The sequence below is a fragment of the Peromyscus leucopus genome, chromosome 1, assembly GCF_004664715.2.
Source record: "Peromyscus leucopus breed LL Stock chromosome 1, UCI_PerLeu_2.1, whole genome shotgun sequence".
NCBI classification, from domain to species: Eukaryota; Metazoa; Chordata; class Mammalia; order Rodentia; family Cricetidae; genus Peromyscus; species Peromyscus leucopus.
In genome coordinates this window covers 171638820-171662954 of record NC_051063.1, presented here as the reverse complement: position 1 = coordinate 171662954, position 24135 = coordinate 171638820, and the positions used below count along the sequence as shown (strand labels likewise).

The following is a 24135-nucleotide window of genomic DNA, read 5'->3' as shown; positions in this document are numbered from 1 at the left end:
TGCAGGTGCCGGGCCGGGAGCGAGCGGCGGCGGCGGCGGCGGCGGCGGCGGCGGCGGCGGCGGCGGCACCATGGGCCGGGCCCGGCGCTTCCAGTGGCCGCTGCTGCTGCTGTGGGCGGCCGCGGCGGGGCCAGGTAGGGTGACGGGGGTGGGGGCCGGGTCGGCGGGCTGGATCGGAGTGACGAGGGAGGTGTGCGTATTGCAGTGGGGCTGAGGAGGGGGTCGCGCCGCGGTGACAGCTGGGTCGCCTGGGGGCCTGCAGAGGCCCAAACAATGCGCTTGGGGGGGGGGCTGCGGGAGACCCTCGTCTCCGGGACAAAGCACAGCGCGGGCCAGGAGCCCGGAGCCGCGGGCAGGAGGGGGGGCGCGGGCCCCGGCCGCCGTGCCGCAGCCCCCCCACCCCGCACAGGCCCCGATCCCGCGGGGACAAAGGGCCTGAGACCCTTCCTCCCCCCCATGTCCCCAAGCCCGCCTTCTCCAGGCCGGTCCCACTGTCCTTCCGTCCTGGTCTTTAGATCCTTCTCTCTCTGCTTTCTCCCCCCACCCTTGTCCTCCGTCCCTCAGTCTTCAAGTCCTGTCCTTCCTTCTGTCTGCCACCCCCTTCCTCCTTGTCTCCCCTCTCCCGTCTCTCCATTTTGCCTTTGTCCCCCACCTCTGTCCCTTTTTCCTGGGTCACTCTGCCCCCCCCATTCACTCTGCTCCGTCTCCTGTGTGGCTGCCCTCCCTCCATGTCCCCATTCACCATCTCGCTCCGTCTCCTTGACCCCCGTATCTCTTCCCTTCTCTGTCCCCATCTGCCTCATCCCCTTGTCTCTTCGTCCTACCATTCACCCATTTCTCCACCTAGCCGCCTCCTTTCTCCTTCCTATCCCACGGTCTCCCTGTCCCCGGACTGACTGCTTCCTCTCCCCGTACATCCTCCATCGAAGTATCCCTCTTTGCTCCTGGAAAGGAGAGTCAGGCAGGGCAGCGACAGTGTAGATGTGTGAAGTGGGATAGGGAACCGTGGCATGTGGGCACACACGTGGATTCCACAAATGTCTCCCCAAACCCTCCCACCCGTTCACACACCCAGGCCACACTTCACAGAAGAGCCCCCTCCAGGACATCCACATGTCTTTCTCCCTCGCTGTGGGAAGCTAAAGACCCCCAAGACAGGGTGACCCTGAGGCTGGGGACAAGGTCAGGAAGTGTCACCTGAACACTCACACTTACAACCCTATGTGTCTCATATCCACCGTGGGACACTTATCCCGGGTGGGTCAAGTTACTTTGCCTGAGAATACCTGATGGGGGGGGTGTCGAGCAGGACTGAGGTCTCCCATAGGGAGCTGGGGCCGGGTGACCCAGGGCTGGCCCCAGTTCTATCAAGTGACGGTGCTGAACTTTGCGACTGATGATGTGAGAGCTGAGCTGAGTGTGGTCACACCTGCCATTCCAAGGGTTGCCTCGGAGGACGAGGCCGACATCAGAAGTTCTGCCTTTCTTCTGTAGACTTCTGTAGTGGCTTTCATCAGCCCCCCTTTTGCAACGGGCATGCCCCAATTTCCCAGGTGAGAGTCCCAGGGACTCATGGTACATTGCCATCCATTTTTATTTTTCTTTATTCTTCTGCATGGAAAGTAGGCTCTTGGAATCCTGGAACCAGCGAGTCCAGTAAACAAAGAGCCTGGAGTGATTTAGAACGTTGACGCCCTTAGGACGCTGGAAGTCTTTAGAACCTTAACACCGTTCCATTTCTAGACTGTGGTTGGTCATGGTGGCCTGTAACCAGAGTTCTGGAGGCTGAGGCAGGAACATGAGTTCAAGGCTTGCCAGGATCACTACTTAGTGATATTCAGTTTAAAAATAAAAGCATAAAAAGGGGGGGTGTATGCTAGGGAGGAAGCTTACTAGTAATAGGTGTCTAGAATCCACCAATGAGGGGCTAGAGGTGTGGCTCAGTGAGTACTTGTCTAGAATTAGCAGCCAGGAAGGGTCTGGGAATATATAGCTCAGTGGCAATGCATTTACCCAGCATGTGAGAGGCCCTAGGTTCAATCCCCAGTGCTGGAAGAAGAAAGACAAGATTCTTTATGATGGGACTGGGCTGTTCTAGTGTCTTGACATACTGAAATCATGAAATCTCTACTCATTGGGGTTGTGCAGCTCCTGGGCCCTTGTAGCCTCAGCTGACTACCTATCCAGTGCTGGATTCAAATCTCGGGCACCATCTGGCAGATGGCTCTAAGCCTTGTCCCTGGTTTGATGTTAAAATCACTGCTTCCTGGCACCTTAATCCATTCTGTAAATGACCTCTAAATTACATGCTGTGGGCCTTTATGAGTGGAAGGCAAGCGTGGTGTCTTGGGGAGAGCTCCGGGCTTGGGTCCTGGCCTCCTCTCCAGCATAGTTTAATGTCAGTCTCTGTTCTTTTATGGGCCTCAGTTTCTCCTTTTGGGGAGCATGGTCCTAAAGGGTCCCATTTATAGTACTTCTCATAGATAATCCAGTTCCCTTTCCCCTTCCTTCCTTCCTTCCTTCCTTCCTTCCTTCCTTCCTTCCTTCCTTCCTTCCTTCCTTCCTCCCTCCCTCCCTCCCTCCCTCCCTCCCTCCCTCCCTCCTTCCTTCCTTCCTTCCTTCCTTCCTGTTGTGTTTAGTTTTGTTTTTGTTTCTCCCCTGGCTGTCCTAGAACTCACTCTGTAGCCCAGGCTGGTCTCGAACTCACAGAGATCCACCTGCCTCTGCCTCTGCCTCCTGAGTGCTGGGATTAAAGGCGTGTGCCGCCACCGCCCAGCTCTTCTCTCTCTCTCTCTCTCTCTCTCTCTCTCTCTCTCTCTCTCTCTCTCTCTCCAATACAGGGCCTCACTATGTATAAAAGGTTTTTAAACTCACTATGTAGCCCCCTGCTGGTCTCAAACTCATGGCAATCCTCCTGCCTCAGACTCCCAAGTATTGGGATTGCATGCTTGTGCTCCAATGTCCAGCTTTTTTTTTTTTAATTGAATCTTTACGAAGGGCCCTGACCACCCATTTTTAGGAAGTAGCAATGGTCCCTACATCTCCTTACCCAGCCAGCAGGAAGGGGAGACTGGAGCCTATATTTGTGCCTTTCAAAAAAAGAAAGAAAGAAAAGAAAGAAAGAAGGTATCCCATCTTTCCTGGCTCACTCATCTGTTGAGAATATGAGACGAGGAGAATGAGGCTGATGTTGAGAGAAAAAGGTAGATAGAAATATGTTACAGGGCAGTTGAGCACAGAGATGCACATGGGGTTGGCGTGGGGGCGCCCACAACAGGAAACTGGACCCGCAGCAGGAAGCTGATATGTAGATCCTGAGAATGAATAAAGAGGTTATTAAGACTTGGGGAGCCCTGTGGAGGGGGACTTTGTTGATCCCAAGTTAAGTTTCCCTTCTAGGGTGACTCACTTCTTCCCTGTTAACAGTTCTGAGCAACCACTTAGAGCATAGAGGGACCCTCCTTTCATCGTGACTCACCCCAAAGAATGGGTCTTGGGAGATATCTATCACTGACCCCGACCCACTCGTGGACTGGATGCCTGGTTCCCCGAAGGGTGGGGGTGGAGGTTAGGTTCCTCCACAGATTCCAAGACCTTAGACCCAGCGGGGCTCGGGCCCAGGGGTGGGTTAATGTCGTGCGAGCCTGGCCTGTCCCCGACTCGGGCAACACAAAGGCAGCTTTCTCTCTCTGGGTGTATGCGTGTGTGTTGGGGGGGTTGCTGGATGTCGCCAGTCCCGCCAGCATCCAATGGCCCGTGGCACCAGAGCCTGGGCACCCATGGTCTCTGCCTGTGTCGCTGGGCGCCTAGGCCTTTCTCTGGACACCCAGGGCAGTGGGATGGGCTGCTGGGGCTCCGTGGAGGAAGATACAGAAGAGTAACTGTGGCCAAGGCTTGGAGAAGCAGAATTGAAAGGAAGCTTGCATTCTTCCAGGAACCCCACGCTCAGGGTGACCCTCTGAGGGACTCCTCACCCCCTGGCTGGGCCAGAAGCCTGGAATCCAGGGAGTCCTGAGTATCCCAGGAACGTGGGGGCCACAGGGAGGACTTTGTGTTAGGCCGCTGACTCACCCCTGGACGCCCCCACCTAAGGCCCCGGTCCCCAGACACTCAGGATACAAAGGACAGAAGGCAGGATCATGGTTCAGGAATCCAAAGTTTTCAAGAGGGGAGAAGCCAGGGTTCAGATCTCCGTATCTGAGGGAGGAGGGGCTGGGGCCTGGACCCCTGTGTCAGAGGAGGAGACTGAGGTCTGGACCCCTGTGTCAGAGGAGGAGACTGAGGTCTGGACCCCTGTGTCAGAGGAGGAGACTGAGGTCTGGACCCCTGGGTCTGAGAGAGGAGGGCTGGGCCTGGACCCCCCGGATCTGAGGGAGGAGGACTGGGTCTGGACCCCTGGGTCTGAGGGAGGAGGACTGGGTCTGGACCCCCCGGATCTGAGGGAGGAGGACTGGGTCTGGACCCCAGGGTCTGAGGGAGGAGGGCTGGGGTCTAAGTCAGAGGTTTGAGGTGACTGGGAGTCTGTACTTCTGGGTACTGAGAAAAGGAAGAGAAGCTGAGACTCTGGGCTGAGGAGAAAGGGGCAGGGGGTTTCTGAGGGAGGCTGAGCTGGGACCCTGATGCCTAGGTCCTGCAAATACAGGCGCCTTCACAAGGCTGGTCTGCTGGAAGAATTGATGCTTTGTGCAACGATGCTCGGACTCCGCCATTGATGGGGGGCTGAGGGGGGGGTTCAGGCAGGACCCAGGAATGTACCAGCTTCCCGGGGGGGGGAAGGAAAGAGGCATGGTGCCAGGGGCCCCCTGGAGAACGGATACAGAGGGGGTGGCTATGACCTTCCCAGAACTGTGACCTTGAGAGTCCCTTGGGTATTCGCTGACTCAGGACCCAGGAAGTACTCCCCCATCCTGCTTAGTCTCTGTGGAAACATCCACCAGCTGTGCACTGTGGACCCCTGTCTCATGAGTCTGAGGGAGGAGGGCTGGCCATGGACCCTGGGTCTGAGGGAGGAGGGCTGGTCCTGGACCCTGTCTGTGTCTGAGGGAGGAGGGCTGGGGCCTGGACCCCTGGGTCTGAGGGAGGAGGACTACCCTGTACCCCCAGGTCTGAGGGAGGAGGACTACCCTGGATCCCTGGGTCTGAGGGAGGAGGGCTGGGGCCCAGACCCCTGGGTCTGAGGGAAGAGGGCTGGGCCTGGACCCCTGGGTCTGAGGGAGGAGGGCTGGGGCCCGGACCCCTGGGTCTGAGGGAGGAGGGCTGGGGCCTGGACCCCTGGGTCTGAGGGAGGAGGGCTGACCCTGGACCCCTGGGTCTGAGGGAGGAGGGCTGGGGCCCGGAGCCCTGGGTCTGAGGGAGGAGGGCTGGGGCCTGGACCCCTGGTCTGAGGGAGGAGGGCTTACCCCGGAGCCCTGGGTCTGAGGGAGGAGGGCTGACCCCGGAGCCCTGGGTCTGAGGGAGGAGGGCTGGGGCCTGGACCCCTGGGTCTGAGGGAGGAGGGCTGACCCCGGAGCCCTGGGTCTGAGGGAGGAGGGCTGGGCCTGGGACAGTTGTTGCCTGTGTTTGTGAGTCTAGGGTGGAGCATGCTGAGTCTCTCCATGTCCCCCGACAAGCCCTTTTCCACTTTTCTCCAAGCGCAGTCCCCATGATGACTTCTGGCTGTCAACACCATTTCAAAGTCCATGCCCCAGTCCCAAAAGCTCGGCCCCTCTCTGACCAGAAAGTCCCGCCCCCACCCCCCCTAACCAGAAACAAAAGCCCTGGGCCAATTAGTATTCCAGGCAGAAACACGGTTGCTTACTGACTCTTCGGGAGGGGGAGGGAATTCAACAAAAGCCCCCCCACACCCCATCTGCACCCTCCAGCAGAGAGCAGTTGGAAAGTGGGAGAGGTGGATATGGGGGTCCCCATAGCTCCCAGGAAATGGCAGACTTTGTCACTAACTCCTCTTGGATACCTCACTCTCCACATCTGTAAAATGGGGGCTAACTTCATATTAGCTGTGAGGGCTGGCGAGATAGTTGTTAAGACTTCGTGTGGTTGGATTTTGTTTTGTTTTGTTTTTTGAAACAGTGTCTCATGCGGCCCAGGCTGGCCTCAGACTCGATGCTTAGTCAAGGATAACCTTAAACTCTTGATCCTCCTGCCTCTACCTCCCAAATGCTAGAATTATGGGTATGCAGCATCATGCCTCGCTTATGCAACAGCAGGGCTGAGACTCAGGACTTCAAGAAGTGCTGGGCAAGCTCTCTCCCAAAGGAGCTGCATCCCAGCACAAGATGATTATTTGGGGATTTTGGTTTATAAAGCAAGGTGATACTACCAGGCCTTGGCTGGCCTGGAACTCTCTAAGTAACCAGACTGGCCTCACACCCTCAGAGATCTTTCCTGCCTCTGCCTCCAGGTTGCTGGTATTACAACCCTCATACCCAGCAAGATTTTTTTTTTTAAAGTATTGACCATGCGGACTAGTTTTCATAAGGCCTGGCTTGTTCCCAGAGCCTGTAATAACAGCCATCAAAGAGGAGTCTTCTGGAGTGTTGGGTGCAAGACTGAATCCTGCGAAGCTATCTCTGGCATCACGGTCATCTCACAGATGGCGTGGACTCTGCTCATAAATAAATAAATAAAGGTTGGGGCACTTCCTCAAGGTCACATGGATGGCAAGAGCTGGAGCTGGGATCTGCCTGGCATTTACAATGAGATCCCCAGGCAGGGTGTGGCAGAGCATGTCCCCAGCACTAGGGAGGCTGAAGTGGGAGGTTCAGGAGTTCAAGGCCAGCCTGGCCTATAGAGTGAGTTTTTGGTATGGTCTGCGTGGTGAGACCCAAACCAAAATAAAGCTGCGGTTCATAACTGTCTGGAAGCCCAAGCAAGATCCTATCTGAGTGTGTAGCGCCTTATGCAAGCTCTCTAAATGTTCTGTTTTTAATTTTTAAAATTTTGTTGTTATAGTCATTTATTTCTTGTGTATATGTGGGTCCTGGGGATCAAACTCGGCTTGCTGTCTTTACCCACAGAGCCATCTTGCAGCCTCGTTTTGTTTTTTGTTTGTTTGTTTTGTTTGTTTGAGACAGGGTCTCTCTATTCTGTAGCCTTAGCTGGCCTTGAACTCACTGTGTAGACCAGGCTGGCCTTGAACTCACAGAGATCTCTCTGCCTCTGCTTCTGAAGTGCTGGGTTTAAACCATGCCTGGTGAATTTTGTACTGCTATGTATGTGTGTGTGTGTGTGTGTGTGTGTGTGTGTGTGTGTGTGTGTGCAGGTGCGTTCGGGTCTCCTGGAGATGGATTCATAGGCAGTTGTGTGCGGTCTGATGTGGGCGCTGGGAACTGAACTCAGGTCCTCTGGAAGAACGGCAAGTGCTCCTGACCTCTGAGCCATCTCTCCATTCCTGCTATTGTTTTTTTAAAGATTTATTTTTAAAACTTTTGTGTGTTAGGATATGTACATGCAAATGCTGGTGCCTGCAGAGGCCAGAGGCATCAGGTCCCCTGGACCTGGAGCTCCGGGAAGTTGTGAGCTGTCTGTTGAGGGTGCTGGGAACTGAACTCGGATGGTCTGCAAGAGTCGCAGGCGACCTCTTAACTGCTGAACTGTCCATCTCCCCCACTCCCCCAGATTTGCATTTCCGAGACAGCGTCTCCTGCAGCCCAAGCTGGCTTCCAACAAGATACGTAAGGGAGGATGACGTTGAACCACTGACCCTCCCACCTGGCGACTGAGGGCAATGCACACTTCCTGGCCGGGTGTGTGTGGGTGTGTGTGGGTCACACACTCCCCTTCGTAGAGCCTCTACGTTATTTCCATAGAATACATCAACCCAGTGGGAAGGAGACAGAAAGTGTTCTGGAGGCACAGAGACAAAGGGTGAGGGAAGGTCTTTTGGAGGAGGTCAGAGGTCACTGAAGGAGCACAGAAGACAGCCCTGAGATGGTGGGAGTTGTAGAAGAGGACAACCAGGCAGAGGGAAGTACATGCGAAGGCCCTGAGGGGGGAGCAAATTCAATGTGCTTGGGGGACACTGAGGCCAGTTAGCTTAGAGGGCAGTGAACAGGAGAGGGGTGACCCCTGGGGCCTGTTCGGTACCTGGAAGGGCCCACACAGGAGTTTGTGACAGGCTGCCATGGGAGGGCTGGATGCTGCTGGCGCTGCTGGGCTGGGGTGGGCTTTGAGGTCTTCCACACCACTGGGCAAAGGCCCAATCATCTGCAGCCCTGTTGGCTGATTTTAACACGGGCATGGTGGTCCACACATCACTCAGGAGGCTAAGGCAGGAAGGTCACGTGTTCAAGAACAGCCTGGGTGTGAGAGGCAGGCATGGGGGATAATACCGTAAGCAGGTTCTTTGTGTGTCTGAGTGTGTACATGTTAGTGTGTGAACATTTGCATGCATGTGCACGTGTGTGGAGGCCAGAGGTCCAGGTCATGTGACTTCCTCAGCCGCTCTCCACCTTGGTTTGTGCTTTTGCTTATATACTTATTTCATTTGAGGCAGAGTATCACTGTCACCTTTGCTTAGCTTCGAACTCACTGTGTAGCGCAGGCTGACCTCAAGCTCCTGGAGGTCCACTTGCCTATTCCTCCTGAGTGCTGGGATTGAAGACATATGCCACCATACCTGACTCTCTCTTTAATTGGCTTACATGTTTATTTTATGAGCGTGGGTGTTTTGCCCACATGTATATCTGTGCACCCGTACGTACCTGGTGTTCTCATAGTCCAGAGAAAAAGGTTCCCTTTTTTGATACAGGGTCTCTCAAGGAACCTGGAGCATACCAATTTGGCTAGAGTAGCTGGCTAGTAAACTCTGGGGATCCTCCTGTCTGCACCCCCCACCCCACCCAAGCCCCTGGCTTACAGGTGCGTGCCTGCTTTATTTGTCTGCTGGAAATCAGGCCTCACACTTGATAAACAGCAAGCATTTTATCCACGGCAACATCTCTAGTTCCCTGAGTCCCGTTTTGAAAAGTGCATCTATGGGGTGAGAGGATGGCTGGAGAGATGGTTCAGAAGTGAAGAGCAATGTTACCCTTGCAGGACCAAGGCTTGATTCCCAGCACCCACAGGGCAGCTAACAACCATCTGTAGTGGTTGGTTCCAGTTCCAGGAGATCTGATGCCCCTTCTGGCCTTTCATCCCAGCACTTGGGAGGCAGAGCCAGGCAGAGTTCGAGGCCAGCCTGGGCTACAGAGGGAGTTCCAGGACAGGCTCCAAAACTACACAGGGAAACCCTGTCTCAAAAAACCAAAAAACAAACAAACAAACAAACAAAAAAACAAAAACCAAAAACCAAACAAACAACAACAACAGAACAGCAAAACAATGGCTCAGTGGTTAAGAACACATACTATCCCTGCTGAGGACCTGAGTTCTGATTCCCAGCCCCCAAGTGGGGTGGCTCAAAATCACTTGCAACTCCAGCTTCCAGGGATCCAAACCCTCTGGTCTCCTAGGGCACCTGCAGCATGTGCACATACCTACACACAGACACATCATGCACATAATGAAAAAATAAATCTTAAATGTAAAAGAGTCCCCCTAGTCAGGCACAGTGGTACAAACCTTTAATCCAGGCCTCATCTACATATCAAGTTCCAGGTCAGCCAGGGCTACACAGTAAGACTGTACCTAAAAAAAGAAGCAGCCGAGTGGTGACGCACACCTTTAATCCAAGCACTTGGGAGGCAGAGGCAGGTGGATCTCTGTGAGTTTGATGCCAGCCTGGTCTACACAGTGAGTTCCAGGACAGCCAGGGCTGCACAGAGAAACCCTGTCTTGAAAAGTAAAGTAGAAGAGGAGGAGGAGAAAAAAGAAAGAAAAGGAATGAAAAAGAAAAATCCATATAATCTGGGCATGGTGGCAAGCCTGTTACCTTAGCATTCAGGAGGCAAAGTCAAGACAGTCGTGTGTTACAGGTCAGCCTGGACATGAGAGGCAGGCTTGGAAGTTGAGACCCACAAATAGGTTCTGGAGAGATCCAGATGAGAGATGAGGCCAGGATTCTGGGAGACAGACAAAGCCACATGGATTCCGACATGTGTAAGAGGTAAAATATGCAGACATTGCTGAAGGGATGGGTGTTAGGGCTGAGGAAGAGGTCGAACACTTGGGTGGCTTGTCGTCTTTTGGCCTGAGCAACTGAGTGGATGGTTTGCGGCACCGACTGCACTTATAAAAAATGTAGGGAAGAAAATATTTGAGGTGAAGACTGAATGTGTTGTGTTTGTCATTCTGGGAGACACTAGATAAAATCCAAAGGGTGGTTCAGACATCACCAACATAAAAAAAAAAGTCCAGAACTGGAAAGTGTGTCCACTCCACATCACCACCAAAGACCCGGACACTTCCAACTCTTGATTCCATCATTCCTTAGTCACTGGGACCCTGAATGGCTGCCAGCATCCCACAGTCCCATCCTGGTTCCAGGATGCGTGAGGGTGTCCCAGTAGAAACTTCCCTGACACTCAAGGGCTGCACATACCGGACAACATACTACAAGGCAGAGTGGAAGACACAAGGAGAATCGCTCGGCTTATTTTGTTGTTTTGTTTCTTCGAAGCAGAGGCGCTTTTAATATAGCCCTGGGTGGACTGGAAAACCTCTTTCCACAGCGTCCCTAGTGCAGAAATTACAGGTGTGCTCTGCCATGCCCAGCCATTAATAATTTAAAGACAGTTGAAATGGCGACAGTGCCTCATATCTGTCTCGTGGCACTCAGGAAGTGGAGGCTGCCACGCTACAGGAAAAACCAAGGCAAATCGTGAATTCCAGGTTCAGGGAGACTCCTTGCCTCAAAGGACTAAGGTGGTGAGTGATGGAGGGGATATTCAATCCTAATGCCCTCCTCTGGATTCTGTGCAGACACTCACGCATGAGTACATACACACACACACACACACACACACACACACACACACACACACACACACACACTCACACTCACACACCTAAATTGTAAATAAGTAACTGGAGAGATGATTTTGTGGTTAAGAATACTGGCTGCTTTTCCAGAGGACCTGGGTTTCATATCCAACACCCACACCAACTCCCAACTGTCTGTAATTCCCGTTCCAGGATTCAGATGCCCTCTTCTGGCCTCTGTGGCCACCAGACACACAAATGGTGCATTCACATGCAGGCAGGCAAAAACACCTGTATATATGAAATAAAATTGAAAGATAAACAAACAAATAAATAAATAAATAAATAAATAAATAAATAAATAAATAAATAAATGATTCTGGCCAAATAACTGGCCATCCACTGTAGAACATGTCTCTAATTCCAGAACCAGAGAGGCTGAGACAAGAACGTCACCTGAGTCCTGAAGTTCAGAACCTCTGGGCAACCTAGTGAGATGAGAAATAAGCAAACAGAAAAAAAAAACCCAATATAGCTTCTTGCCATGGCAAGCCTCTCACAACATAGTCCATAACCCTTCACCAGTGCTGGACATTTATCCAGATGGCCGGAAGGGATGTGGAGGCAGGCCAAAAGGTCAGAGGGTCCTGGCTTTGGCAGTTTTGACTATGGCCAATTTCCTCACCTATACACTGGGACTTGGGATGAGAGGCTCTGAGATCAGTCTCTGGCGCAGATTCATTATCAGGGAATTGGGAAAACAGGGGTTGATATAGAGCCCCCCTGCCAGGCAGTGGTGGCACACGCCTTTAATTTGAGCACTCGGGAGACAGAGGCAGGTGGATCTCTGTGAGTTTGAGATCGGCCTGGTCTACAGAGTGAGATCCAGGACAGCCAGGAATGTTACACAGAGAAACCCTGTCTTGAAAAACAAAAAGAAAAAGAAAGAAGGAAGGAAGGAGGGAAGGAAGGAAGGAAGGAAGGAAGGAAGGAAGAAAGAAAGCCCCCTTTTCTGCATTGTGAAGGTCGGTCGGGAGGGACAGGGCAGTGCCCTTACCACAGGAGCTCCCGCAGCACATGCTCATCAGTGGTAGCTATGGCAGTGCTGTTACCTTGGGAAAGAAACTGAGGTTCTGGGGCACTGATGCTGATTAGGGTTGGCTTTCAGCTTCCTTTCTTTGCTAATAGAAATGGAACCCATGACCTTGCCCAGGTCAAGTAAATACTGAGCCACACCCCCAGCCCCTCACTGGGGGATTCTAGGCAGGGGCTCTACCACTGAGCCACACTTCAGCCCCTCACTGGGGGATTCTAGGCAGGGGCTCTACCACTGAGCCACACCCCCAGCCCCTCACTGGGGGATTCTAGGCAGGGGCTCTACCACTGAGCCACACTTCAGCCCCTCACTGGGGGATTCTAGGCAGGGGCTCTACCACTGAGCCACCCCCCAGCTCCTCACTGGGGGATTCTAGGCAGGGGCTCTACCACTGAGCCACACCCCCAGCCCCTCACTGGGGGATTCTAGGCAGGGGCTCTACCACTGAGCCACACTTCAGCCCCTCACTGGGGGATTCTAGGCAGGGGCTCTACCACTGAGCCACACCCCCAGTCCCTCACTGGGGGATTCTAGGCAGGGGCTCCACCACTGAGTCACACCCCCAGGCCCTCACTGGGGATTCTAGGCAGGGGCTCTACCACTGAGCCACACCCCAGCCCCTCATTGGGGGATTCTAGGCAGGGGCTCTACCACTGAGCCACCCCCCAGCTCCTCACTGGGGGACTCTAGGCAGGGGCTCTACCACTGAGCCACACCCCAGCCCCTCACTGGGGGATTCTAGGCAGAGGCTCTACTACTGAGCCACGCCCCCAGTCCAATATTACCTTTTAGCCCTGTAATTTGTTCTTCTAATAGTTATTCAAGGTGGGCTAACTGCTGTCACAAATAATCCCAAACTCTTTTTTTTAACCGCCCCCTCCTCGCCCCCCCTGTCTATAATCCCAAACTCTTAATGTGTTAACAAAAACTCAATCTGAGTTGGGCATTGTGGTGCACACCTTTTAAATTTTTTTATTTTATTTACTTGTTTTCCAGACTTTGTTTTCAGACAAGGTTTACTTGTGTAGCCCTGGCTGTCCTGGAACTTGCTCCGTAGATCAGGTTGCCCTCAAACTTGGAGATCCACCTGCCTCTGCCTCCCGAGTGGCTGGGGTTAACATTGTGCGCCACCAAGTCAGATGTGGTGGGGGCCCACGCCTTTAATCCCAGCACTCGGGAGGCAGCAGCAGGTAAATCTCTGGGACTTTTAAGGCAGCCTGATCTATGGAGCAAGTTCTAGGTAAGGCAGGGCTGTATAGAGAGACCGTGTCTCATAAAAATGTCTCAGGCAGGGCCGTGGAGGACAAGAAGCTGAGGAGCTCTTTCTTGTGTGAGGCCCTGCTCTTCCATGTGCTTCCTGGATTGTTCTGGCCCTGTTCATGTGCACACTTGTGTTCATTATTAGGGGAGAAAGTCAAGGCAGGAAGAATTGTATCCAGCACTATAGCTATTGGCCCCCAATCAGTCACATGGCCACACCCAGCCACAGGGATGCTAGGGGAAAATAGCATAGACGTGTGACAGAGCCAGGACGTTACGTGGAACAGACCACTCAGAATGTAGAAAAATGACGGCCGAGAGCCCGGGGGCAGTGCTCTACACTCGTAACCATACCACGGTGGACGCTGAGGCAGGTGGATTAGGAGTACAAGACCAGCTTGACTTACATGGTGAGACCTTGTCTCCGAACACCAAAACGGTGGGGGAAACTCGCTATTTACTCAGATTGTGGGTGGGAGGTCTAGATTGAGTCAGGTGGGCAGACTTCTCTCGGTTTACGCTGGGGCCACCTGGGGTTCAGTTAGAGTGTGAGATTCAAGGTGGCCTCCATCACAGGATGGGTGGCAGGTGTCTCAAAGCGGCTATTCTGGGCATTTTTACCAACAGTCTCTGGGTGGCAGATGGCACACAGGAAGCTGTTAGGCATCTTTAAGCCTGGGCTTTGTGACTCTTACTAGATTATTTCTAACAAAAACACCTCTCCCTCCCAGCTTGGTCTCCTACTGCTCCCTATGTAACTGAGGATGACCTTAAACTTCTGAGCCCCCTGCCTTGATCTCAAGCCCTGGGATTGCAGGCATTCACGACCACACTCAGTTTATGCTGTGTGGGGGACCTAACTCAGAGCTTCATGCCTGCTAGGCAGGTACTCTAGCTACAGACATCCCCACCCCAGTGTGTGTGTGTGTGTGTGTGTGTGTGTGTGTGTGTGTGTGTGTGTGAGAGAGAGAGAGAGAGAGAGAGAGAGAGAGAGAGAGAGAGAGAGAGAGAGAGAGAGATCTTTTGTCTTTCAGACAGGGTCTTGCTTTTGATATATCCCAGCCCTGCACTCCAGACCCTTCCTGCCTCTGCCTCCCAAGGACTAGAATTTTCAGGGCTACATCTACCAGGTTCTCTTGGTCACTGCAAGTCCTAAGTCGGCCCAGATTCAGGATGGTGAGCCTCCTGAATGGGACGGTCAGCTGAATCAGCTTGCAGAGGATCTCTGTAGACCAGGCTGGCTTGGAACATAGGGAGAGAATTGAGGGAGGAGAGGGAAAAGGAATTTGTAACCGGATGTGATGATGTAAACCTATAACTCCAGCACCGGAGAGGCACAGGCAGGGAGATCCTGTCAATTCCAGGCCAGCCTGGTCTATATATGTTCCAGATGTGGGAAGACAACCCATCCAATGAGCCTCAGTGGGTGCCCGGGTGTGAAAGACGTCAGCCTCCCACACCGGGCGAACTCCAGCTCTGAGATCCAACGGGGATTTCTTCTGTCAGAGCCTCCAGTTCCTGTCCATCTTCCTGGGCAGTTCTCTCCCCCCTCCCTCTTGCTCCTAACGCCCCTTGTGCTACCACAGACACACGCCACAGAGTCTTGCCTCGGCTCCTCTGGAGACCATTTTGCCTCTCCAGACTGGAGAGAGAGAGGACTAAAGGCCAGGTTTGGTGGCTCACACCTGTAATCTCAGCACTCAAGAAGCTGAGGCAGGAGAGTTGCCATGAGTTTGAGACTAATCTGGGCTGCAGGGTGAGAGACTATTCTCAACAACAAACCAGGATCAGAGTTCAGCAAGTGCAAGGATCAGAGTTCCAGTCCCCAGTACCCACATAAGTCGGCTGTGGTCCTGGAAGCTTGCACCAAAAACAGAGATGGGATCCTCAGAGTAAACTGGCTAGTGGACCTGCTGTTTAGCAATCCCAACCCGGATCTGTCATCTCTGGGTTCCACTGAGAGACCCTGCTTCAATGAATAAGGAGAACCTTAGAGGAAGACTCCATAGGTCAGCCTTGGATCTCAACACACGCATGTGAACATGTCCATGTTCCCCCACTTATATAAACACACACACACACACGCACACACATGCACGCACGCACAACTGAATGTCATCTCAGGGACTCTCCCATCTGTTTCTCTTGGTTCAGGAACGGGACAGGAAGTGCAGACAGAGAATGTGACAGTGGCCGAGGGTGGGGTGGCTGAGATCACCTGCCGTCTGCATCAGTATGATGGGTCCATAGTTGTCATCCAGAACCCAGCCCGGCAGACCCTCTTTTTCAATGGCACCCGAGGTGAGTGCGGGGACCCTTGACACCTGTGACCTCAAAGAGGACACATCTACACTTCTGACGGGGAACAGGGCTGAGAGCCTTTGCTCTCGTGGTCCTGCGGGGGGAGGGGGGTGGGGCGGCGCTGGAATGGGTTCCCAAGGGAACAAACAGTTGAATAAGCCATGTCTGGGGGAAGGTAGGGGGCTGCGTCTGTCCTGGAGGGTAGCTGTCTGGAGACCAGAAGCCCCCAAGTTGAAGCCCTCTTCACTGTAGCTCTAAAGGACGAGCGATTCCAGCTGGAGGAGTTCTCCCCGCGTCGAGTGCGCATCCGGCTCTCCGACGCCCGCCTGGAGGACGAGGGCGGGTACTTCTGCCAGCTCTACACGGAGGACACCCACCACCAGATCGCCACGCTCACTGTCCTAGGTACTGGCCTTCCCCCTCTCAGAGCCTCACTCATTCATTCTCTGCTTCTCGCTTGTCCTGAGACCTGTGCGCCCTGGACGTCTGGCTCCACCAGACCTCTGGTCTCTGCGCATGACCCCTGCCGCCTGTGGGACCCTGGCTCCCACTGGTCCCTAGGATCCAGCAGCCAGATTGACTTGAGCCTACCTCGGTGCCTTCCTTGACCCCCCCCCTCCCCTCCCCAAACACCCGCGCCCCTTTTCTGCGCAGTGGCTCCAGAGAATCCTGTGGTGGAGGTCCGAGAGCAAGCGGTGGAGGGCGGCGAGGTGGAACTCAGCTGCCTGGTTCCGCGGTCGCGCCCCGCAGCGGTTCTGCGCTGGTATCGCGATCGCAAGGAGCTGAAAGGTACCCAGGGCGAGGCAGGCAGGGTGGAAGAGCAGGGCGGGGGTGGGGTGGGGTGGGGTGGGGGCTCCGGGCTGGGGAAAGAGGCGGGGCTAAGGGTGGGCGGGGCCTGGAGAGTAGCGCACCGGTTCTCACGGACGCTTTCCATTCGCTGTTCAACAGTTGAGCCAGGCGTAATGGCACACGCCTGTCATCCCAACCTTTGAGAGGTGGAGGGAGGAGGATTAGGAGTTCAAGATCATCCTCGGCTACATAGCGAGGCCAACCTGGACCACTCCAGACCCTGTCTCCAAACAAACAAAGCGAAACTAACAAAACTTAGACCAGGCTCCTAAGGGGTGGGAGAGACAGGGGGTGTGGCTAGGTGAAAAAAGGCTAGGCTTATAGTTAGGAATATGGCTTGGCCAGCAGCCTACATTGGGATCAGGAGGCAGGGCAGAACCCCTGGCCTGACGTTTCTGGCCTGGGTCCGGCAGGAGTGAGCAGCGGCCAGGAGAACGGCAAGGTGTGGAGCGTGGCGAGCACCGTGCGGTTCCGTGTAGACCGCAAGGACGACGGCGGTATCGTCATTTGTGAGGCGCAGAACCAGGCGCTGCCCTCGGGACACAGCAAGCAGACGCAGTACGTGCTGGATGTGCAGTGTAAGTAGCTCTGGGGTCTGCACGCCGGCCGCCCGGCCCCGGAGGTCCCCCACCCCGCAGAATGATCTCTCATTTTCCCCTCCTGCGCTGCAGACTCCCCCACGGCGCGGATCCATGCCTCTCAAGCTGTAGTGAGGGAGGGAGACACGCTGGTGCTGACGTGTGCTGTCACAGGGAACCCCAGGTGAGATCTAACTTCTGGCTCCCAAGGGGTGAGGAGACTTGGGGCTTGCACTCCTGGGTCCTATGGAAAAAGATAGTGAGGCCGGACTCCTGATGAAAAGGGCTTGGAAGCGGTGACTTCTCAAAGCTCTGGCTACATGCAGAAGCTGGCCTCAAGCCTGTCACTTGGTTTTCCACAAGAAAAGGGCTGAGAGATGGCCCTTTTGTTTTTTTGGGTTTGTGTGTGTGTGTGTGTGTGTGTGGTGGTGGTGGTGGTGGTGGTGGTTTTTTATTTCTTGTTTGTTTGTTTTTGTTTGTTTGTTTCTCGAGACAGGGTTTCTCTGTGTAGTTTTGGTGCCTGTCCTGAATCTCACTCTGTAGTCCAGGCTGGCCTTGAACTCATAGAGATTCGCCTGGCTCTGCCTCTCAGTGCTGGGATTAAAGGCGTGCGCCGCCACCGCTGGACTGAGATGGCCCTTTTTACTAAAAGAAAGAAAAGAAGGAAGGAAGGAAGGAAGGAAGGAAGGAAGGAAGGAAGGAAGGAAGGAAAGAAGGAAGGTAGATAGGTTATGACCAGGTAGTTCCAGGTGGTGGTGGCCCACGCCTTTAATCTCAGCAATCGGGAGGCAGAGCCAGGCGGATCTCTGAGTTCGAGGGCAGCCTCGTCTACACAGCGAGTTCCAGGACAGCCAGAGCTACACAGAGAAACCCTGTCTTGAAAAACAAAACAAAACAAAAAATTATGGGGCCCAAGGGATGGCTCAGCTGTTCATCCAGAAGACCCTGGTCCAAATCCCAGCGCCCAGGTAGTAGTGGCTTGCAGTCCTCTGTAACTCCGGTCACAGGGGATCCGACGCCCTCTTCTGGCTTCCGGGGGCACTGCAGGCCCGAGGTACGCTGACATACATGCAGATAAAACCCCAAACACATACATACTTTTAAAAATATATGTTTGTGAGAGGTGGTATGCATACCACTGCACATGCAGGGAGGTCAGAGGACAACTCGTGAGAATTGCCCTTCCACTGTGTGGGTCCCAGGAATCTCATTCATAATCAGGCTTATCGGCAAGTGTCTACCCTTTGAAACATTTCACAGAGTTGTCGGATCTTCTTCATCCCCTTTCATTGCTGGGGATTGAACCTGGCACCTTATACATAGCTGGTACAGGGTCTACCATTGGAACACACACACACACACACACACACACCAGCAGTGACAGTGGAAGTTAATGCTGGATCGGAGCTGCATATCCAGATTCCTGGAGAAGTCAGATTCTTGGGTTGCTAACTCTGTTTTTACCCATGGCCAGGCCAAGCCAGATCCGCTGGAACCGGGGGAATGAGTCTCTGCCGGAGAGAGCGGAGGCGGTGGGTGAGACGCTCACCCTGCCGGGCCTGGTATCTGCAGATAACGGCACCTACACCTGCGAGGCGGCAAACAAGCACGGCCACGCGAGGGCGCTCTACGTGCTTGTGGTCTACGGTGAGGGCGGAGCGTGTCAGGCCTGGGGGCGGGGCCAGGCTACAGGGCGTGAGGGCGGAGCCTGAGCAAAGAGGTCGGTTGCGCGGTTAAGTAGCCCAGGGGTGGGGAACAATTTGAGTCAAAAGAAAAGGAACATGCTAGCTGACCATGGCGGACTCTACCGTTATCCCAGCGCTTTGGAGGCGAAGGGATCACTCATTCGAGGCCAGCCTAAACTAAATAACCAGTCTACCAAAAAAGGGCGGTTGGAGGGGGTGTTGGCTGGAGGTGTAGCTCAGTTAATAGAGTGCTTGCTTTGCACGTGTGATAAAGCTTGGATACAGTTCCCAGTACCACATAAATCCGATACCATGCCAGTAATCCCTGAACTCTGGAGGTTGAGGAAGGATAAGAAGTTCAAGGCCATCTCCATCGATTTTTTTTTAAAAAAAATTAATTTAACTTTATTTTATGTGCATTAGTATGAGGGTGTTGGATCCCCAGGAACTGGAGTTACAGACAGTTATGAGCTGCCATGTGGGTGCTGGGAATTGAACCCAGGTCCTCTATAAGAGCAGCTGGTGCTCTAAACGGCTGAGCCATCTCCCCAGCTCCACTTTCATCGATTTTTAGACCAGTCTATAATACAGGAGACATTCTTTAAAAAAGAAAAAAAAAAATCAAACCAGACTGGTCTATATAGTGGAAGCCTAAATCCTAGCTAGCTGGAGCTACATAGTGAGACCCTGTCTCAGTAAACACACGACAGGGGTTGGAGAGATGGCTCTGTGGTTAAGTGTGCTTACTGCTTTTGCTGAGGACCAGGGCTGGATTTTCAGTTCACAACTCTATAATTCACGTTCCAGATCCAGTGTCCTCACACTTGGTGCACATAAATCCACACAAGCACCGAAACATAAAATTAAGTAAAATGGGGGCTGGAGAGATGGCTCAGAGGTTAAGAGCACTGGCTGTTCTTCCAGAGGACCCGGGTTCAATTCCCAGCACCCACATGGTGGCTCACAACCATCTGTAATGAGATCTAGTGCCCTCTTCTGGCCTGCAGGGATACATGCAAACAGAACACTGTATACATCATAAATCTTTTAAAAAAAAAAATAAGTAAAATGTTTTTTAAAACCCCAAAGCTAGAGTGGGATGTGTTACTTCCGGCTCAGGGGTGAAAAGGTGAGGCGGTTCATAGATACTCGGAATGGAAGAACCACGAGTGTAAAAGCCAAGGATTCCCGGAGGAACTGGAGCTAAAGAAAAATGGGCTACAAACGGCGGGCATTTTTGAGGAGCGAAGCTGTGTGCAGAATAGTTTAATGGCCTGGCAACCGCAGGCCGGGGTAGGACCTTCTCTAACGACCTCGTCCCTCTGGCAGACCCGGGCGCAGTGGTAGAAGCCCAGACATCGGTTCCTTACGCCATTGTGGGCGGCATCCTGGCGCTACTCGTGTTTCTGATCATATGTGTGCTAGTGGGCATGGTCTGGTGCTCCGTCCGACAGAAGGGTAAGTCGGGGGGCGGCACCTGAAGTCATCGGAGGGTGTGGTCGGTGTGATGCTGGATAACAAGGGGGCGGAGCCTAGACCCTAGATTGGATTCGAAATCGCGCCATATTTGACACCAATACTCTGTAGGGGAAGGGCTTGGGGCCCTGGGCTCTGAAAGGGCTGAAATTTAGTAGACTGAAGGGGAGGGATTTTGAGTAATTTATTTTTCAAATAGCTGGATTTATTGACAGCATAGACGTAAGGGAATAATATCAGAAAAGAAACGGGAGGGGAAGCGGGAGGAGAGAAGGGTCCTGGGATAGGGCTCAATCGATAGACTGTGTAGCAAAGCCGTGGACTCCGTCCTCCAACACTGCACAAAATGGATCGAGGTGGGGCATGCTTCTAACCCCAGTTTTTGGGAGGTGGTGGCAGAAGTATGCAAAGTTCAAGGCCACTTGAAGCTTCTCAGGGAAACTGGAGACCCTGTCTCAAAAACGGAGGCGGGGCAGTTGGAGGGATAAGGGTGGGTTTTTTTCTGTGAACTTTTGGAGTCTTCCTAATTCCGCTTTTACCTCTTTCTCTGCCTCTGTCACGTGCTTCACTCAACGTGCCTCTGGTTCCCTTTCTCCTCCTTCCTTCATGTGATGTGTCTCTTGCCTGTCTCCTTCCCCTATATCCACTTCCTGGGTCCACATACACAACACAACCCTCTGCCCTGGGGCCATCTTTCTTCCCTCAGGCTCCTATCTGACCCACGAGGCCAGCGGCTTGGACGAGCAGGGAGAAGCCAGAGAAGCCTTCCTCAACGGCAGCGACGGACACAAGCGGAAAGAAGAGTTCTTCATCTGACCCCACCCCCACCCACCGCCAGCTGCACGGAACCAGCAAAGACATTGACCAGAGTCCGGGATGGCGGGCTTCTCCCCCCACAGCTAACACCTCAGGCGCTTGGGCAGGGATTGGGGGTGTTGGACGCCTGGACCTCTCCCAGGGACAAAGGCTAGGGTCCAGAGGCTTAGGGTCCCCTAGAGGAGACAGGGACCGAAGGTCCCTTCTAGACCCCAAGTCCAGGGAGGGGTAATAGGGATTTGGGTTGGGGGAAGAAAACAGGGGAAGGCCAGAACCCCTAGGCAACAGAACCAGGTCTTGTGGGGAGGGAGTCAGATTCTGGGAAGGGTGGGGTGGGCAGGGAAGGGGAACACAGATTTCTTAGGGGTCCCAGACCCCATGCCAGCCATTGTAAGAGTTCCACAGAGCTCTGGGCACCTCTTTGCAAAGCCATGTTCGCACGGTGGGGGGAGGGGCGGGGGAGGGCGTGGAAACGGGAATTCTGTGTCTTTGTGTGAAAACTGATGGGGGCAGTGAGGGAAACAACCCCAGCTTTTATCCAGTCCCCCTTCCGGGTTCCTGGGCGGCTCCCCTCCCCTCCATCTCCACCCCCATGTCTTTCCCCTCCCATATTTGTCTGTCCACCCACTCCTGGGGGGGCCTTCCCCATCTCTCCTCCAGGCCCCCCGGGGAGGGGGAAAGGAGTTTGGAAGGGATGTGTGGTCTCTATGGTTTTATATATAATATATTAAAAAATCAAAAATCTGTATGAAAAATATCAGATTGCACCCCTCTCCCCCATTCCTGGCTTTTGCCCCTTTTTCTTGTTTAAAAAAAACAAAACAAAACACATTTTTGTACGGGGCGGGGAGGGGGTAGGGAGGGGGTTTGGCAATCCCACTAACCACCATTAAACTGAGGAGAGAACAAGTGTTTGGGGTGGTTGTGTGTGTCTGTCCACTACTCTACACCGGGAGGGGGGGGAGATGCAGGGGTGGGGAGTGGCATGGATTCCGATACACAGGAAGGTAAAGGGGCCAGACCTCAGCAAGGCCACCTCTGTCCACTCCAGTTCGGCAGGAATCTGAAATTTGATCCTGTTCTAGGCACTAAGGACTCAGGGTGAAAAGGGGACCCTATGCTGACCTTCGTGAAACTGATGAAGGAAACAGACTCAGCAAGGTAGCAAAGAAAACAATTTTGATGGTGGTGCTGCACGCCTTTAATCCTGGCACTCGTGAGGCAGAGGCAGGCGGATCTCTGAGTTTGAGGCCAGCCTGGGCTACAGAGTGAGTTCCAGGACAGCCAGGGCTACACAGAGAAACCCTGCTTTGAAAAACCAAACCAAACCAGAAGACAATTTCCGAGCTAGGAACAGTGGCACACATCTGCAACCCTCAGGGAGTGGAGGCACAAGGGCCTAAGCAAATCCCAGGCATCTTGGTCTACACAGCAAGCTCCCGGCCACTCCTAGCTGCTTAGCAAGACGACGTGTCCCCTCCCCCCAAACAAGAAAGCTTAATGCTTTCTTTAAAATTGGAAGCCAGGCAGTGAATCACAGCACTCAGCCAGGTGTAACTCTGTAAGTTCGAGGCCAACCTGGTCTACAGAGCAAGTTCCAGGAAAGGCGCAAAGCTACACAGAGAAACCGTCTCGAAAAACCAAAATAAATAAATAAATAAATAAATAAACAAACAAACAAATAAATAGAATTGTAAAGAAGGCCATTAAAATGCCAGCTGAGTGTCTTAGTCCTTTAGAGGCTGAGGTAGGAGACTGAGTTTGAGGCCAGCCTGGGCTACACATTAAGTTCCTGTCTAAAAAAAAAAGAGCTGGGGGGTGGGGGTGGCTCACGATTTTACTCCCAGCACTTGGGAGGCAGAGGTAGGTGGATCTCTGAGTTGGAGGCCAGCCTGGTCTACAGAGCAAGTTCCAGGACAGCCAAGGCTACATGGTGAAATTCTATCTCAAAAAACAAAACAAAAAAAATCACACATCTTTAATTCCAGCTCCTCGGAGACAAGAGGCAGGTACATTCCAGTAGCCATCTTGGTCTACATAGCAAGGCTCAGGCGAGTGAGGGGTGTGGGGTGTGTAGGGGTGGGTGGGGGTAGGGGGAGGAAGTGGGGGGTTGGGGGGCGGCTACTGTTTGGTACAAAGTGAAGGAGACAGAAAGGAGCACAAAGTCCCAGGCACTTGTCACCCCACCTTCACCCACCATCAAAAGTGCATCATTTATTGAAACAGGTGCTGTGTCAGTTCCCTAATTAACTCGGTCTGCAGAGGCTATATCACCCAGGAAGGTCCCTCAGATTGACATCAGTGCTGAGATGGAGGAAGCACAGAGCAGGGGGGGGGGTGTGCGCGCGGGAGGGGGGGTAGCATTCTCAGATAAAGCGGACAGCAAGATCAAAGCCCCAGACAGTAAAAAGATGACTGTGTTTGAAGTGCTGGGGATCTGGACCTGATAAAAAGGTGGGTGGGTTCAGAAAATGCATCAGGGTCAGAGCTTTAACCGAGAGGCCAGGTGTGGTGACGCAACCCTGTCATCCCTGCATTTCCCACAGGAGAACTGTGGAAATGCCTGAAAAACCTGCCTGGAGCGAGCGAGAGTTCCACGCCATCGTGGGCTACACTAGGAGACTCTGTCTCAAAAACAAAACAAAGCAAAACTTCGTATTCTACCGTTTAATGGGAGCGTTTCAGGTCGCTAGTGATAAAATCAGTTCTTCTGAGCACAGTGGGGGGGGTTGTGGTGACGGCTACGTGTAGTCAACATAAAGTTACAGCTCTTTAAAATCACCTACTGGAGTTGGGCTTGCTGCCGTATGCCTGCACTCAAGAGGCAGTGTTCAAGGTCATTCTCTTTGACCCAGGGAGTTAGAGGCTAGCCTGAGCTACATGAGTCTGCCTAAAAAAAAGAAAAGAAAAAGAAAGAAAGAAAGAAAGAAAGAAAGAAAGAAAGAAAGAAAGAAAGAAAGAAAGAAAGAAAGAAAGAGAAAGAAAGGAAGGAAGGAAGAAAGAAAGAAAGAAAAAGAAAAAGAAGCAAACACCATGGGAGACTTTCTGCTCTCCGATTGTGTTCCAGCAAACGAAGCTGCCTGTTCTTCCTCTAAGAATGCAGATACTCCTTTGCCTCTGGGCATTTGCATTAGCTAGTCCCTCTGCCAAGAGACTCCTAGTTGGCCCCTGTTCAGACTTGGCTTAAAAATCAAGCCCTGGAAGCCCTTGCAGA

The 24135-nt window shown here is 53.2% G+C and overlaps 1 protein-coding gene across 1 annotated transcript; it reads left to right on the top strand.

The window, feature by feature from the left end:
* Cadm4 (cell adhesion molecule 4) lies at positions 1-21831 on the top strand. The gene is made up of 9 exons (XM_028893838.2): positions 1-134; positions 15371-15517; positions 15770-15922; positions 16172-16306; positions 16780-16944; positions 17038-17128; positions 18419-18591; positions 19959-20087; positions 20812-21831. The coding sequence occupies exons 1-9, from the start codon at positions 71-73 to the stop codon at positions 20919-20921; spliced, it is 1167 nt and encodes a 388-aa protein (XP_028749671.1). The 5' UTR covers positions 1-70; the 3' UTR covers positions 20922-21831.
* Positions 21832-24135: the final 2304 nt, after the last annotated feature.

Bases quoted from the DNA above. Each gene is read 5' to 3' on its own strand.
- Cadm4 (XM_028893838.2), top strand. From the start codon at position 71: ATGGGCCGGGCCCGGCGCTTCCAGTGGCCGCTGCTGCTGCTGTGGGCG. The intron at 15,518-15,769 runs GTGAGTGCGGGG...TCTTCACTGTAG, and splicing joins CTTTTTCAATGGCACCCGAG to CTCTAAAGGACGAGCGATTC. The intron at 18,592-19,958 runs GTGAGGGCGGAG...TCCCTCTGGCAG, and splicing joins CTACGTGCTTGTGGTCTACG to ACCCGGGCGCAGTGGTAGAA.